Source organism: Gymnoscopelus microlampas (genome assembly GCF_963454915.1).
Source record: "Gymnoscopelus microlampas genome assembly, chromosome: 19".
Classification (NCBI taxonomy): Eukaryota; Metazoa; Chordata; class Actinopteri; order Myctophiformes; family Myctophidae; genus Gymnoscopelus; species Gymnoscopelus microlampas.
In genome coordinates, this window is record NC_139956.1 from 35,454,083 (window position 1) to 35,472,930 (window position 18,848).

The 18,848-nt window shown below is 41.3% G+C and overlaps 1 protein-coding gene across 2 annotated transcripts in view; it reads left to right on the forward strand.

The window, feature by feature from the left end:
• The window catches only part of mllt3 (MLLT3 super elongation complex subunit), a 124,577-nt gene extending 112,768 nt beyond the window's left edge, over nucleotides 1–11,809 (forward strand). For both annotated transcript variants that reach the window (XM_084043629.1, XM_084043628.1), the window contains exon 15: nucleotides 10,825–11,809. In XM_084043629.1, coding sequence (XP_083899755.1) covers nucleotides 10,825–10,956 — 132 coding nt within the window. In that variant the 3' untranslated portion in view covers nucleotides 10,957–11,809. The remainder of the gene's footprint in view (nucleotides 1–10,824) is intronic.
• Nucleotides 11,810–18,848: the final 7,039 nt, after the last annotated feature.

An 18,848-nucleotide genomic window follows, 5' to 3' on the forward strand; every position in this document is an offset into this window, starting at 1 on the left:
TCCCCCCGACTAGCTGCTGGATAACATAACGAGTTTCATTTTGCGCATATGAATCCATGGCATGGATCTCGCTCGCTCGCTCGCTCACTCACTCACTCACTCACTCACTCACTCACTCACTCACTCACACACACACACACACACACACACACACACACACACACACACACACACACACACACACACACACACACACACACACACACACACACACACACACACACACACACACGGCTCACTGGCGCAACTTTTTTAACAGCAAATAATAAAGTGTTTTTTTGTGGGAGGGTGGTTTCGGAGCCGAGCTCCGCCAGCTCTGGCATTAATTAAGTCCTGCTAGGGACACATATTACTGTGTAACAGCTTGTAATGACAGTGAGAGAGGGACACATATTACTGTATAACAGCTTGTAATGACACAGAAAAGGACAGCAGATTGGTAATGACAGCGACAGACTTTCAGTGACTCTCAAGCGTGTTTTATACTTGAAAAAAGAACCCAACTGCTGACCGCAGTTGACAAATGTGTGTTTACGCATGGTACAGCTGTTTATTTATGCTCCGTTCCACGATTTGGCTTGGCTTTTTCTTTTTCTCGAACGCCTACAGTAAATAAACCCAACCCAAGAAAGTTCAGCCTCCAATCAGTTCATTTTGAAATTGACAAACAAAAAGATAAATGGTTCCCACTATTACATCAGACAGACTCATCAGCCTAAACGTTCGCAGGACTACTTACACACCTCATTACCCAGAACCCACACTGGGTTTGTGAGAAGGGCCTTCATGTTCTCTGCGCCACTGTTTCCCAAACAGTGGGTCGGGACTCTGGACCCATGTTTGTGTCGTGGACCAATTTTTATGGATGGCATTGGCAAGTAAATATCTATTTTTTCCTACATAAAAAAAAAATATATATATATTTTTTAAATCAAAAAGTTTAACCAAAAACTTTTCATCAATTAAAAAAAAAAGTATTTCATAAATAAAATAAAATAAAATAAAAAAAAGGTCCATAAATAAAATTAAAAAACGTTTAAGACGTAGTTAAAATAGCATATCGACAAGCTCGCAACGAGGCACGAAGTGGATCTTGAGCCCTAAAAGTTTGGGAACCACTGCGTCTGCACCATATGCCTAGAATGAACTTTAAAATAAAAACTCTGAAACGGCAGGCTTTTATTACCATAGATGATTTTAACACTTTATAGGCCTGTTAGAGGATGAGATGGGAGACTGTGGATGTTTTACCGTAGTAGTCTGTGTTATATGTATTTCATCAACCTGACCTTGCTAACTCAGCAATACCCTTTCCTCTAATTCAGTGGTTCTCAAACTTTTTTTTATTTGTTTCAAGGACTGAGTCTAGAAAATGGTCTATAACTCTCAGAGTTAGACCTGTAAGGGTCAATTTGGAACCCCCGCCAAGGAACTTTGTATAGTAGGGTGATTTCATGGTATATATGGGACATTAAGTGGGACAGCTAAATCAGTCGATATCCTAAAGTGATTTTGCATTACTGCTACAACAACACTAAATTGCCACTAAACAGTGGGTTATCGTAAAACGTTGAGAAAAGGGAAAACTACGTAAAGAGAATAATCAAATAATTACTCTTGATTTGACGAAACAACAAGGAGATCAGATTTGAATACAAACCGTGACAAATACAAACATTTGAACACAGAAGCTGCTGTTTTTGTCGATGTGTATTCAGTCTAGTGTAGTACACGAAATGAGTTACACGAAAGGGGATAGAAACAATTAATTGGGAACTTAATTGGAAGAGATGCTTCCCCGCTACTAGTCAACCCAGCCAGTCATGTGATATTTTTTGTCCAATTACAGACTCAGGGGGAGGGAGGGGGGAGGGGCTACTACTAGTTCCAGAATTCGACTGCCAAGTCCGTACACATGTACACAATTTTCATGCAAACTCGCCAGAGCTATTTTCCACCAGACGTATACTGTCACCTTTTTAGTGACTAGAGCTTTTTAGCCAGAACGTGTTTCCAAGCCTCTGCTTTCTGTCAGCAGATTAGCTACGGCCCAGTGGGCAGGCTTTCAGAAGGTTTCCCCCCCACCCCACCGTGGGCCATGCTCCACATGCCTGTGATTTTATACTGAATTGAAAAACATTTGATGCATCTTTTTTTTGGCAAATGTATGCCACTGACTGGCCCCCCAAGATATCGCGTGTGTGTGTGTGTGTGTGTGTGTGTGTGTGTGTGTGTGTGTGTGTGTGTGTGTGTGTGTGTGTGTGTGTGTGTGTGTGTGTGTGTGTGTGTGTGTGTGTGTGTGTGTGTGTGTGTGTGTGTGTGTGTGTGTGTGTGTGTGTGTGTGTGTGTGTGTGTGCGTGCGCGCGTGCGTGCGTGCGGTGGAGGCACAGGAATGTTGGTATTGGATGCCGTTGGTGTGTTTCGATGCAGGGTTCGATTTGTAAAACAAAATGAGGGGGAGGGGCATTTTCTGTACCACTTAAGCCCTACTTTTTTTACGTCAAATAGCGAAAATAGCAGGTCCAATAAGCTTGTAGATCGGCTATTTTTTGCTATTTTGGAAAATAAAATTAAACATTTGAAAATCGTTTTGAAAACTTCCCCAAAGTAGTGATACCATGTTATGGTGATTAACATAGGCATACATTTTTTAATTAAATTGTTAAACTGTGATATCTACAATAATCTACGTTTTCCAAAAGGAAATTGTGTGCATTTAATTCAGTCTGACCAGGGGGGTTCGAAACTACTGTATGGTCACCCAGCTAGCCAGCCCGCCTCCTCGGTCCCTCACGCGAAGGCCAAGGGGTGAGTACCTGCTTTCACTCAGGTAGGACAGCACTTTGGCACGGCGTTGTACCGCCGGCGTCTTATGAGCTTTACTTTAACTCGGGAAGAAAGCTTTTAGAGGGAGTAACGGCGGTGCATGGGGTCTCTTTTTGAGATGTGAGGCGTTTTCTATGACATGCACTCATTTTCCAATCTGTGGGAGAGGAGGAGAGGCGAGGGGAGGGGGTAAATACGCGGAAGGCTGCTGACTTAATCATTTCCATGTCTGGTAAACCGTGGGGAGGCTGGAACAACGGGTTGCTGAACTCGGGGGTGGATTAGCTTGATTGCGCCGCGCGTCGACGCATCGATGGGGCCGTTCTGGATGGGGTTTCAAACCCCCAACCCCCCCTCCTCCAATGAGCTACACTCCTCACTGGGGGAGAGAGAGAGACAATGGTGGAAGAAGAACTCTTGTATTGTTTATATTAAGTAAAAGTAGAAATACCATATTAAGATAGTCTGTTACAAATCTTCAAGTCTGTATTGAAGATTTGACTTGAGTAAAAGTACAAAAGGATTGGCATTCAAATATACTGACGGTACCAATGTAAAAGTTCTAAAATGTTTCAAAACGTGGCAATGAGAAAATAATAGAAGGTCTAAAGCTCACAACGCATTGCGACTCGTTGCGAGCTTGTATATCAGCAATTTTGGAATAAACTTTGTAACTAAAGTTGTCACATAATTGTAATGGTGTAAAAAGTACAATATTTGTATAATAAGTATTGAAAAATGGACTCAAGTAAAGTAAAAGTACCTCGAAATGTACTACAGTACTTGCGTAAATGTACTTTACGCAGAGAGAGAGAGAGAGAGCAGTGGAGGCCGATCGAGCTTGGCAGGCGACCAGCGGGAAGATGCATTTAATGCTGTGTCATGCGATAGGCCTCGACAATATAAGCGCGGAGGAAGGAACACACGTGGTCTGCTTTGGGTGGAAAGAGGTTAACCAAATAATTCATTGTTTCCAGATGAAGCCTGCAGATTATAGAGCGCTGTAACAGATACCATCTCCGTTCTAAACATCTACAGCACAGCCGAGGAAGAGGCTAGTGGCCACTGGCTAGCGTTGATTTTCTACTTAAGATCCAGGGTTGGATTTCGTCGCTGACGGTGCGAGAAACCTCTTATCTCCATAATTTAAACCATATTTATCTTATTGTTTTGTGTAAATTAGTGCCTCTACTTCATCACACTACAGTGTCATACAAAAGTAGCAAAAATAGACGATCTTCAAGCTGAAAACGAGTTGTGTATTGCGACTGCTTTTGCTATATTTTTGACATGTTTTGGACTTGTTATTTTATTTTATTTATTTATTTTCCACCTGCCACTATCATCAGAATGAGGGACACTTAGTTCAGCCCTGAGCACAAAAACTGACTGCACCTTTCAACAGAACAGAACATAAGGGTCTATTGTACAGCAAGTGCCTCAAAACCGAGTATTATTAAATTGTAGTGAAAACCGGGATACATTTGGCACTGAACCCAACGCATTCTCACTCCCAAAACGGATGACTTCTTGGGATAGACGTCCCAAGAAGTCAAACTTTGACTGGAAGAGGGGGAAGGGGCTAAAAAGGCGCATGTTGACTAGAGGGGTATGTGAGTTACGATTGAACTCAAACGGCGCTGAGTCGGCCAAAGCAGACATCGCAATGCTCAGCACGGCGACTCTCTGGGTTTATAACAATAGGTCAAGTCTCTCTCCCACACTCACTCCTGTTCTACGGGAAAACCTACGAGAGAGAGAGAGAGAGGGATAAAGAGAGGGATAGAGGGTGAAGAAATGTGTTCCATATGGGGAAGTGGGTGCTTTGTAGTGTTCAGTGATCAGGTTAGATCCTCTCCTTGTTCCAACCACCTCTGGTGGAAAGTAACCCAAGTACATTTATTAAAGTACTGTACTTAAAGTGCAATTTTGAGGTACTTTTACTTAACTTGAGTATTTCCGTTCTTTATACTTTTACTCCACTACATATCAGAGGCAACTATTGTACTTTTTAGTCCGCTACAATTATTTGACATGTTTAGTTCATCTATGTTGTACTTTACACAGCTATTTGAAAATAGCCGGTCGTGCGAGCTTGTAGATTTACAACAAGAAATTAACCCATTGAAACACATGAAACATAAAACATTAAGTGAAGTGGACCATTCACGAGCACTTTTGCTTTACTACTTAAAAAAAAAGAATACCGGCCAGAGTATTCCTACATTGTGATATTGCTACTTTTACTTTTAACTCTTTAAGACCTGGAACGCATCTGTGTCACTTTAGATTTCTTTGGCTATTAAAAAATAGCAGATATACAAGCTCATAGCACGGCACCGAGTGCCGCGCTATGAGCTTGTAGATCTGCTATTTTTGAAAGATCTTGAAAAAAAATGTTTTATATTTTTTCCCCAAAACTGTTAGTATTTAGAAAACATTTGTAGAATCGGCTTCAGGTCTTAATGGGTTGAAAGAAGATTTGAGTACTTCCATCCCTCCTCCATCCTCCTGCCAGGCTTCCTTTCCACAGGCAAGCCTGGAACCAATATCTCTCCCTGGCTACGGCCCGGTAATCTGCTCCTGCCTTCCATCACCAACCAACCAACCACCACCACCACCACCAAACATGCAGGCCTCCATGCCAGGGAGACGCCACATCCCTCTGCCAGCATAGTGTGGTTCTCCTTCAGCCCTGCCTTTCCCTATAATTGAGTTTTTAACCCCTTCAATCCGGGAAACGCATCTGTGTCATTTTTAGATTTCTTTGGGCAGATCTACGAGCTCATACGAGCTCGTAGATCTGCTGTTTCTTGAAAAATATTGGATCTTGGAAATGTAGATGACTGTCTCCCAGTCAAATTTGGTCACATTTGTGCAAATATTTGAATATATACTGTAGCAAACATTTGTAACTCAAATCTTTTCTTCGGGGGGGTCCCTGGAACAAAATATTTTGATATAGGGGGGTCTGCGGCCAATAACATATCATTTTGGGGGTCCTTGACAGGAAAAAGTTTGAGAACCACTGATATTATTATAGCAACATACGTTTAAAAAAAAACTGTTCGGATTTAGAAGACATTTGTAGAACCAAAGAGGCAAAGATTTCAGTTAAAAATGTTATATACAGTATTCAAAGATTTGCACATATTTTCAAGATGTTTCAAAAATAGCAGAAGCCACGAGCTTGTAGATCTACTATTTTCGAATAGCCAAAGTATAAAACGATGGTTGAAGTGGTTGCTTTCCCACTCTTAGTGGGTTAATGACTTTGTCTACCAGCATGCGTGAGTAGACAGAATAAAGCTGTATTCGGGCCAACGGGCTGCAAGCTGTGTCCCTGAGCCAAGACACTTCAACCCCTAACCGCTCCTTCTGTGTGTTCATCATCATGACCGCCTGAGCATGTCATCAGCTGGGCGAAGCTGAAACTTAATTTTTAATAAAAGGGTCTCCCCTCCCTCCCTCTCCTCTTGTCTCTTGGCATTGGCTGATTCAGACTCAAATGTCCATGTGTTTTACTTTTAGGGCTGATGCCTGAGGGCAACGCGCCGACTTTGTTGTTGACAGTTGGCACAGACAGGAGAACAGTGGGGCATCGTGAAAAAAAATACAAGAAGACTCCCTTAAAGGGGCACTCCGCCCACTTTCAACCTTCTCTTCATATCGACTCCAAGTGTTCAAAACTGTTACTTTTCAGGATTCAAATTCAAAAGCATCAAAAAGTTGCAGATCTACAAGCTGGTTTCCAGCTTGTGGTTTCTGCTACTTTTTTTGTGTGACGCTGTAGTATGATCAAGTTAACACATTGGGTGCCAGGTTTTTTTTAAAACAGAGTACACTGAGTGCCAGGATTTTTAACAATTTTTTAGGAGCCGAGATACAGGCTTTTGAAGTCATAAGTTAACCAGAAAGTGGATTGGAGTCAAAATCTTCGGAAAATGATATCTCCTGGTGCTTAGAAGGTAAAAAAAAAAAAAAAAATGAAAAAAAAAATGTTTGAATTTTTTTTTTTTTTTTCAAAAAACGTATATATACGGTTTTGGCACTCCGTGTAAGTATTGCAAAAACCGTATATATACGGTTTTGGCACCCAATGTGTTAAATGCGAAAAAACTAAAAGTTAGAATGTGGGGTTAAAGGAGTAGTTCTCACCCCAAAAAATCAATTACACACCCCATGAAGCCTTGAATTCATGGATATTGTTTTAGTATTTGTCGCATTCCTAAGCCAATAATTTTACGACGGCAGAAAGATGCTAATGTCTCCGGTAGGAGATTCAAAGTTGACCCTTTGAGTCTCCTACCGGAACCGCCGCCGGTCAACAAATTATTGGCTTAGGAATGCGACAAAAATAAAAGAAATCTCCATGAATTCAAGTGTCCATGGGGTGTGTAATTGATAGACGAAAAAAAGTCATTTTGGGGGTGAACTATCCCTTTAAGAGGTATCTGCCCGACAGCAACAATATGATTGGTCCTCACTAATGCTCACGATAAGATTGCATCACTTCCTGTCCCGCATGAGTAGGCAGACTAAAGCCCCATGCATATACTCCGTCGCACCATGGTGTCACGCACGCTCAAAATAGCAGACCTACAAGCTCACAACGGCACCTTGTGAGCTTGTAGGTCTGCTATTTTCGGAGCAATCTTTTAGGCTTAAAGATTTGGACCTGTGCGCTAGCTGCGACCCAGCTGAAATCGTTGTTATTGCTTATTAACCCATTAAGACCGTGAACGCATCTGTGTCATTTTAGATTTCTTTGGCTATTTTTGAAAAAGAGTCGTGAAAATGTGTGCAAATCTTTGAATATACAGTAAATATACATTTTTACCTTCATTTTTTTGCTTCTGGGGGTCCCTGGAACAAAATATTTTCAGATGGGGGTCCGTGGCCAAATACATATCATTTTGGGGGTCCTTGACATGAAAAGGTTTGAGAACCACTGATATATTGCAAAATACGTTAAAAAAAAAAAAAACTGTTAGGATTTAGAATACATTTGTAGAATCTCCCAGAAGCAAAGATTTGAGTTAAAAATGTTCGCTTAAAAAAAGAAAAATACACATTTTCACGATAAAAACAAAATAGCTTGTAGATAAGCTATTTTTGAATAGCCAAAGACATCTAAAAATGACACAGACGCGTTCCCGGTCTTAATGGGTTAAGACTGGATGTCGATACGTTTTCCCTCTAGTGCTGCCTGTTGGCAGTAAGTCAGCCTTTTGTCTTTTGATTTGTTACTGTTGACAGTTGTGCAGGAGAGCAATGGTGGGCATCATAAAAATGCATGAAGACTCTTCTGACTTGCAATTTAATCCATTAAGACACGGGAATGTGTCATTTTAAGATGTCTTTGGCTATTCGAAAATAGCAGATCTACAAGCTCATAGCTTGAAGATCTGCTATTTTTTGAAAAATCGTGGAAATTTTGTGCAAATCTTTGAATATATGTTTTAAAGCGAACATTTTTAACTGTGCTTCTGGGGGTCCATGGAGCAACATATTTTGAAGTGGGGGTCCACGGCCAAATACATTTGACATGGAAAAGTTGGAGCACCACTGATATAGCAACATACTGTTGGGATTTAGATTTTTTTTTTAGATATGTATTTGGCCGCGGACCCCCATCTCAAAATGTTTTGTTCCAGGGACCCCCATGAAGCAAAGACTTGAGTTAGAAGTGTTCCCTTTAAAAAATATATATTTAAAGATTTGCACAAATTTTCTAGATTTTTCAAAAAATCATAGTGCTGCGCTATGAGTTATTTTAACATTTTTGTGATTGTTAACTTTTTCTCCAAAGTTATTAAAATGTTGCCTTCCTTACCTGAATGAGAGAGAGAGAGAGAGAGAGAGAGCATTTTCTGACCACTTAATTGGGCTGCCGTGTTAAGTGGTCAGATGGGTGGCTGCAAACACTTTCGTAGATTTCCAAGTGGGTCCTGATCTCGAAAACATGCTGCTGGATTTCATACCATCTCGTGAATGTGAATGAATGAGCATATTGTTACCACGTACGGTAACGTTTCTCTGATTGTTGTTGTTAATTTGTGAAATGAACAGAATCCAGTGGCTTCCTCCAAAAAATCAAACAAACCACAGTAAGCTTTTGGATGCCTGCAGCCAGTCGTATACAGTATACTATGTGAGTCATAGTCAATGGACTAAACATGACGCCAGACCACCGGCTGAAACCACTTCCAGCCCTCGGGTCTGGAGCTCTTCTGTTGAAGAGAATAGAATACTTTTATTGGCAGTTTAAAACATCACAACAATGTCACCATTTAACCCTTTCAATCCGGGAACGCATCCGTGTAAGATGTCTATGGCTATTCAAAAATGTTGGAAAAAACGTGAAAATGTTTGCAAATCTTTGAATTTATATATATTTTTAAAGCGAACATTTGTAACTCAAATCTTTGCTTCTGGGGGGTCCCTGGAACAAAATATTTTACAAATGCTCGCTTTAAAAAATATATATTCAAAGATTTAGACACATATTCCACGGCCACGCTAAAAAAAAAATAGAAGATCTACAATTTTTGAATAGCCAAAGAAATCTAATAATGACACAGATGCGTTAAATCCGGGTCTTAATGGGTTAAGAAATGCCAACGTGGATTATACACACAAAATAAAGCCAAAGCTGGTTTCCATTGTGGTTCCACTTTGAGACATAGAACAACACGCAGCAAACTGTACAGACAACCATAAAACAAAGAGAATGAAATCCTTATAAAGTTAGAAGCAATACATATAGGAGAAGAGGTACAGTAAGAGAAGAATCCATTGCAGTCAGGTCTAACTATGACCAGTTAGTGTTGAGATGAAGCCATGATTTAAGGTCATTTTTTTATCTTGCTGTGGAATTTAGGGATTTCAGGACTGAAGGGAGGGCATTCCACTTCAGTAATAAAACACATTTTTCCCCTTAAGCGTCCTGAACCTGGGGGAGAACGAGATCATATGAACTTCCCCTGTTGAGTTGAGAGAGAGAGAGAAAATATGCAAGAGACGTCGTCGCTCTCAACGACTTTTTTTTACCCATTAAAACTGGGAAAGCAAAGCATCAGTGTCATTTTATACTTTGGCTATTCAAAAATAACAGATATACAAGCTCATACTGTGTCACTTTGTGCCGCGCTATGAGCTTGTAGATCTGCTATTTTTGAAAAATCTTAAAAATTCGTGCAAACTTTCAATATATATATATTTTTTTTTTTAAGTGAAAAGTTTTAACTCGAATCTTTGCTTCTGGAAGTGCCTGGAACAAAATATTTTGAGATGGGGTCGGCGGCCAAATAAATGTCATTTTGGGCGTCCTTGACGTTAAAAAGTTTTTCAGAAAACTGTCTTAATGGGACTTTCAGTGCCAATTAAATAAAAATATATTGCGTACTGTGCCAGCGATTTTTCAAATTTCTTACCTTTTTCAAGTAGTCACAGAATATTTATCTCCAGTATGATCAATCCCCTGATGGTTGCTAATCACAGCAGGTTTCATTGTGCTTCCGCGAAGGAAAAAAAAATGTCATCACGACCTCCCCATTCAATTTTATACGCCTTTGAAAATAGCATGTCTCGGCCAAAAATACATAGTAAAAAAAAAGTACACAGGAGCCGAGATACATCCTTTTTAAGTAATAAGTTAACCAAGAAGTGAATGGAGCAGCAAATCTTCGGATCACGATATATATATATATATATTTATTTATTTTCAAATTCACGCCAAACACATCATTGGCACGTTGCGCCGTTGCGGAAAAACACGTCAAACACGTCAATGGCACTGAATGAGTTAAGCGTCCTGAACCTGGGGGAACACTAGATCATATGAACCAAGCGGAAACAAATCAGAGGAAACAAGCAAGAGTTGTCGTTGCTCTCAACGAAAGCGTATGTTGTTCCAAAAGCGTTTTTTAAAATGACAACACGTGCCTCTCTCTGCTGACGCCTTTCCACCTCTGCTCTTCTTCCTTTCCTTTCCAGATCGTGAACCTCATCGAAGAGACGGGACACTTCCACATCACCAACACTACTTTTGACTTTGACCTCTGCTCCCTGGACAGGAGCACGGTCAGGAAGCTCCAGAGTTACCTGGAGACGTCAGGACTGTCGTGAGGGTCGGAGCTCCTGGAGGACCCTCAGGACTGCCGTGAAGATCTTAGAGTTTAACATGGAGATCTTGGATTGTCCTGAAGCTCCAGAGATACCTGGAGACATCAGAACTGTCGTGAGGGATCTAGAGTTATCTGGAGATCTTGGGGAATTTGTCGTGAGGATCCGAGCTCCTGGAGACCTCGGAGGATTGTCGCGAAGCTCTGGAGATTCCTGGACTCTTTGGACTGTCGTGAGGATCTAGAGTTTTCCTGGAGAATCTTGGGACTTTGTCGTGAAATACTGTAGAACCTTGGGACTGTCATGAGGATCCAGAGATGACCTGGAGACCTCAGGACTGTTTGTGAGGATCTAGAGTTTCTTGGAGAACCTCAGGACTAATCTTGAATCTCCAGAATTACTTCCTGGACCCTCTGGACTGCCGTGAGGATCTAGAGTTTTCCTGGAGAATCTTGAGGACTGTTGTTAAGTTCTGAGAAACTGTAGAGCCTTGGGACTGTTATGAGGATTCAGAGATGCCTCAGGACTGCTGCGAGGATCTAGAGTTTCTCGGAAGAACCTCAGGACTTATCGTGAAGCTCCAGAATTTTCCTGGACCCTCTCTGGACTGGTTGTGAGACTCTTGAGAACCCATGGAGAATCTCGGGACTTGTTGTTGAGGATCCAGACATGCGTACCTGGACACCTCAGGACCTGTCGTGAGGCTCTTGAGCAGCTGGCTGCTGTAGGCACATCCAAGTTGAGCTCTTTTCTCCACCTGCCCTTTTTGTTTATGTCCATCCCCTTACCCCCCCCCCCCCCCCCCCCAAGACCCCCAAACTTGAACTTTGGCAGCAATGCAAAAGCCCCCCTTCTCCCCCTGTGTGGCTGGATCCAGTTCCCCCCCCCCTGGTCGCTTTCCAGGCTTAGCGGGTGTAGACTAACAGCCGCCAGCAACTTACTAGCTGCGTCTAAGTTTCAATACCCTCCATTGACACGCCTCCATTCAGGAAACAGCAAAGTCCTATCTGATTGTACTACTAAACAACGATAAACTTTTTTATGCGTTTAAAACGATTTATACTTAGTTGCACACTGGTGTTGCTTGCCGTAAATAGTAGATCCACGCGCGTTGTGAGCTTGTAGATCTGCTATTTACTGAGCTCCACACCGGCACGCAACTAAAGTATAACTGAGGCTTTATAGATGCAGCTAGCCTCTATGTTAGCTTGCGGCTGAAGGTGTAGACCCCCGGTATGTCTCGTCCGAGAGGGAGGGTCCTCCTTAACGCAACAGAGGCCCAGAGCCTTGGTGGTCCGCTGCCCTGGGGGGACGAGCCCTGTTGACCAGGTGACTGACCACACCCCCTCCACAACAACAGAACAGAACAGCCTTGACAACTTCTGTTGAACTTGAGCAACGCATTCTCACTCCCCCGAGACGGTAAACGGGTGACTTCTTGGGGTACCCTTAACTAGGGGGGGGGACTTGAGTTACGATTCTGTCCCTATCGGGACATAGCTCGGCTGAAGCGGACCTCACAGCGCTCAGCACAGCGTCTCGCTCGGAGGTGCCTCTCGTCCGCTTTAGACGGCGCGCCTCCGTCGTTTTAACAGTTGTTTTTTTTTGGCACTTCCGCATTCCTGGAGTGCGGAAGCATAGATATAGAAACCTAGATACCTCATTGGCCACTGGAGTTCATATTCGGGAAGGCACACTGCCACTCAAAGTAACTACTGGTCAATCACAGCGTGTCTTTTCCGGGACTTGTCAGAATCTAGTTGTATGTGTGTCTAGTTTATACAACTAGACAAGTCCTGGAAAAGACGTGCTGTGATTAGCCAGTAGTCACTTTTATAGGCAGTTTGCCTTCCCAAAAATGGCGCCCACAGATACAGACGCCCCAGAGTCGGAGGAGGCATCTACCTTTATATGTCTATGTACGGAAGTGCCCGGGACGGCACCAGATGACTGGAAGGGAAGGGTACCCCCTTCCTGTCAAACATTTTGATGTTTTGGTCACATTTGCCCCAGGAAGTCACGATTAGGCCATTTGAGGGAGTGAGAGTGTGTTAAACCGAGAGAGAGTGACGTCATCGTTGCTCTTAACCCTTTAAGACCTGGAATGCATCTGTGTCATTTTAGATGTCTTTAGCTATTTTTGAAAAAATCTTGAAAATTCGTGCAAATCTTGGAATATATATATTTTTTTAAACCGACCATTTGTAAATTAATGGCTTCTGGGGGGTCCCTGGAACAACATATTTTACAAATGTTCGCTTTAAAAAAATACTTTTAAAGATTTGCACTAATGTTCACCATTTTTCACCTTTCTAAAAAAATAGCCAAAGAAATGAAAAATGACACAGATGTGTCACCGGATTGAATGGGTTAATGAATGTGCATATTGTTACCATGTATGTTTCTCCAGATTTTTTGTTGTTGTTAATTTGTGACAAATGCATGGTCAACACTGCCTTACAACATTTTTTTTAAGTGTTATTTATTGAAATTGATTTGCAGGTGTGCGTGCGTGAACGTGTGTGTGCGTGTGTGTGCGTGTGCGTATGTGTACTAGCAAAAAGAGAAAAAAAAACAGAAAAGGAAAACCTGGAATTAGACTTTTGTGTTAGCACTTCACGTTGGGCATTTATCTTGGGATATGTGTGACAATTGGGCGTAATACTAATGGAGATACAGAGGAATGTGCCCTAAGATGACTTGAATGGCAATCGGATGTCATGTTAGAGAATTAAACTGTGCCCCTCTCTGTCGACGCCGACACGCAAACTATGTATAAATGAGGCATTCGAGGCATGGGTATCCACTGGTCTGAGCAGAGCACAAATCACTGAGCTGAATTATACAAGACACGATCCTTTTTGTTTGTTTATCTTTATCAGAACATTACAGGTACTCCGTGTATGGGGATGAAGATTTCAGCATATTTCTATAATGTGCTGTAGCAGATCTCTCTGGGTTTTTTTTTTTGTCCAAGCTCTGACTTGCCGGTTCATTGATCTTGAGTTCAATCAAGTGTTTTTCGTTTTTCTTGGTTGCGCGAGCCAACTCTTTTTTTTTTTGCCACAGGGAACAATTTGGGAACGGCCAGGGGCCAAATGAATGGTTCAGCCCGGTCTATAGAGGATGCTACTATTTCCAGGAGTCTGTCTGATGATTGAAAGGGAGACGCCGTCTTCTTTGCCTCTGGCAGGGAAGTAATTGGTAGAATTGAACAAAGCCTTACAACGCCTGAAGGGAAGAGTAATTAATCTCCACCTCTTAAAGGAGTAGTTCGCCCCAAAAATTACTTAATTTCTATCGATTACACTCCTTGAATTATAATTATTTTTGTCTCATTCCTAAACCAATAATTCGATGTAGGAGTCATTAAATTATTGGCTCAGGAATGTGACAAAAACTAAAAGTCAAAAAATCATTAATTCAAGAAAAAACATACATTTAAACACGGAGATAGAGATACAAGGTTTCTGCCTGACCGACGGCAACAATTATCTGTTACTCAAGACATCAAAGAAAGTCGTATTTATTTTTTGCGGGAATTTCCAGTTGCCGAATCGGAGCTTGGCATTAATTGTTCAGAATGAGAAAAAAAAAGAAAGAAAAATCTTTTGTTTTGTTTCATTTGTGGATCGTCCTGTTGGCTGTGTTGACAAGTTGAAGTTGATTTTGAGAATTGGGGAATGTTTGTTTGTTTGTAAAAAAAAAAAAGGACCATGCAGGGTGTTTGGCTTGCCCTGTGTCTGCCTTATAAGGTTCTTGTGTATTGTAAGGACATTCAATAAATATTCTGTATGATGTGCAGAAATCAGGAAAATGTGCAACCTGTGGATGTACACGTTTTTTTGGCACTGACTTTTAATTTTTGTTTTATATATTATATATGCTTTTGTCTTTGCTTCTTTTGTTTTTGCCGAGTTTTATTAAGTGACTTAAAAAATGCTATTTTGTGATAAAATCCCCAAATTCAATTTCTTAGCCCAAAGATGTCCGTTTTTGTTAAACAATTATCTATTGCTCAAAGTGTATATAAATTCAAGCTTTATGTGATAAAGTGTTCCTTGTTTTACTGGATCTTCCTGGGCTACTGTGTACATGGATGGGGTTTTAACCACTTAAACCCTGCAAACAATAATGGTTCTTAACCCTTCTTAACACTTAACGATGAAAATAGAACATTAAAACATATTTCTCATCAAAATATATTAAAGTAGAAACAATACATGGTAAATTGAGGTACTCCTCTTTAATATGTGAACATGACATTTCACAAAAACACAAAAAACTGATATCATGGGGGGACCCTATAAAAAAGCAGCAAAATCTGTGAAATAAAAAAAACATATATATTCCTAAAGAATTATGGAGCTGGGAACGTTTCCTTTGGTCCACCCATTCCTGAGACGTGAGCTGTGTCCAGTGAAGGCACAGTCTAATTGCATCAGCTGACCATTGTGGGAGTATGGGATTTTTTTTCACCCTCTATCACTAACGTTTGGTGACATTCACCCGAAGACCAAACAAACCTACCTTCTATGACGTCAGTGAGCATCCTGAAGGTATCCAAGGACCCGCCCACCTTGGTGTTCTAGGGTTAAATGGTTATTTAATACCTTATATGGTTCCACGAAGAACCATCACCTAAAGATCCATTTTATTTAGTAAATGGTTCTTCATGTTCCTCATATGGTTCAAGAGAAGAGTTATTTGAGGAACAAGCAATGGTTCCTCACATTTCATTTCAATCAGGAGAGAGAACAAAGAATATTTTGATCGCTCATTTTGTTTTTGTTAAATCACTTCCAAATTCTCCTTTTGTTATATCCTGTATAACTTCTCTCTCCTGATTCAATTAAATTGGTATCCCGACCTGAAAAATTATTTTCTGTTTACTAAAAAAAGCTGGAGAGGCAGGAGGTCTCTGTTACTGAACAAACACTAGTCTAAAGCAGTGATTGTTACCAGAATATAGAGCTATTAAACACTTATTCTTTTATGAATTTCGCTTACAGCACCTTTAATTATTATTACTTTTATTACTGTGTACATGAAGAAGCTCTCAGTCCTTCTTGAATGTGAATATTCTTCACACAATGGCCTTGTGATGTATTTGCTAAACTCCTGTAGGCCTATACTAGATGTTCGGGCCGGTACGCGGCCCTCACACCTACGTTGCACTGCCAAACCAACATGGGCATCGTGATATGGGCATATATGGAGATCTCTGAGGCAGAGGCTGTTGTCTTATTCATGTCCATGCGTAAGTGGAAAAATATGCCGCATATCGTGTAGGAGCACTAATAAGTGTTGCACACGCATTGCGCAATAATGTATTCATATGTACAAATACACAGTGGCTGCGGTTACATGGACAGTTTTATTCGGAATTAATTGAGTGCCAGAATTGCCAGAATTATTTCAGAATGGTGTTGTCCCAGTGCCAGAGTTTTTTTCACAGAAAACAAAAAGTGCTTAGGAAGCGAGATACAGCCTTTTTCAGTTCTAAGTTAAACAAGGAGTGGATGGAGCTGCAAATCTTCAGATGATGATATCTTGGGTTCTGAACATGTTTTTCAAAAAAATAAAATATATTTTAGAATATTCTATTCCAATCTGACCTCCAAACCCGAATGAATTTTCATTCGGGAATTGGCAGGAAATTACCTATCGAATTATTTTTAATATGAAATATTGTATGCAGTAAAACTTTAATTCAAAGACTACGTAAGTCTATTTATGTGTGTATGCGTCGGCTACGGTTAGTGCTTAGAAGCGCTCGCTCCTGCGGGATAAAATCAATGATTAATAGCATCATTTAATAAGCTTTTATAATGTAACATGGTCAAGCCCAGACTTGTCCAGGAGAATGGACGCTCCGAGGATCTGAGCCTTTGATGGAGGAACAATCTTTACCTGGCCATGACATGAAACGGGAACTTATTCTCAAAAGAATCTATTCAGTCGGATGAAACGCTTTTTAAATAAAATTAAGGTAGCCTACATGAGAACTGTGACAAGTAGTGGGCTAGCCTAAGTTTTATCGTGTCTGAATGGTACCAATACAAAAAAAGTAAATTGGTCTGAACTTGTAGATCTGCTACTTTTGCATTAAAACGGCGATAACAAAGGAGCGCGGGCTCGCACCGCATACAACGCTGCCTGGCAGGAGTCGGTGCGTTACTGCCTACGGCCGACAAACCTCCGCCGTGGAGGCACAAGGGGGCTATTGCCTCCTCCCCATACCCACCAGGGCAGCCCCTGGTCCATGCCCGGGTGTAGGTGGGAACCACTTTGCGCATGTCAAAAGTTAAATTCCGAATAAATGCTTTGGGTCATGTAAACGAGGAATACTTTTATTTATTCCATGTAAACAGGTGAGTGGAACAGATTATGAATCTCTATTGAATACATGAATACATGATGTCCATGTAACCGCAGCCAGTGTGCGGTAAATATGAAAGTTGCAAGCATGAAATGCAGTGTAGTGGATTGCCCATGGCAGGCATTATTATTCGTGCATCGTGTGGAAGCAATTGCACTGCTGGTGTGGTTAGAAGAAGGGGAACGGACACGAGCGGATAAACGAACGGATAAACAGGAAGTCCACCCACTAGGCGATTTTAATATAGAGTATCGTCTCTGTCGGGTGGAAACCTCATATGTCCAAAGCTGTTACTTTTCAGGATTTAAATTCAAAAGCATCAAAAGGAGCAGATCTGCAAGCTCGAAACGTGGCGCGAAGCGCCACGTTTCGAGCTTGTAGATCTGCTCCTTTTGATGCTTTTGGGTGACGCTGTAGTATGATCAAGTAGGGACGTTAATTTACGGAAAAAACACAACAAAGTTAAAATATGGAGATAAGAGGTTTCTGCCCGACAACGACGATATTAAATTATAGTTCAAGGGTATAATGGTCACAATAGGCTACTTGCAATGTAGCTGGCAGCGCTGCAGTCATTCGTCCTCTGTCAATGTTAAAGGAATTGGTTTGAAAGCGTAAAGCATGTCGTTGGCAGCGCCGTTGACAGCTGACCTCAGCCCACGTTAAAGAAATGGGTGTGGAAATATGTGTGTCACCTTCCTTATTCATTATGTCTGATCTTTACATTACATTTCAAGGTTGTTTGCTGAGGGTACCTCGATGACACATGCAGTCCTTTTTTTTATTTCAAGGACACCCAGTTTGATACCGTCGTGGAATTCTGGATCAATCAGTAATTGATGAGGCAATAGGAGTTGGGGCCAATATTATAGGTGGTGATGGTAGCCTACATGATATCATGGGGTTGTGCGCACAGTCTGACACAGATCGGTGGTACGGTAGTTAGAGCATATGGCTCAGACCATAGTTATACTAGCTCAGGGGTCTTCAACAGGGGGTCCGGGACCCCTAGGGGGTCCTCAGAGTTACTACAAATCTTTGTGTCAAATGAGTTATTTTTTTTTTTACGTTAACCACTTGAACCCTCGCATCCCTATTCTTAGAACTTTAGCCAAAAATATTTCCGGCAAAGACGTTTGGTGTAGAGAAAAAAGAGCAGACCAAGTACAGAGCCACGCTCAAGTTTACTAGGTAACACCATTGATGATAGTGCTGTCAATTAAGTCTATATGAAGCCATCTTTTAAATCTATGAAAAGGTGTAATCTGCAACACGATTTTATACAATTTGTAGTGGGGGTCCCTGCTTCATCTCTCTCTCTCAGCTAGGGGGTCCTTGGGCTGGAAAATGTTGAAGACCCCTTCTATAGCTGAACCAAAACAGACAGGCTGGAACAAAAACAATAGCTATCAGGCCTAGCATGCAGAGACCTTGGCTTTCACAGGCTACCAAATAATATCATGTCATCTCATAATGTATTAAGTGATGGTAAAATATAAAGGTTGGATATAAA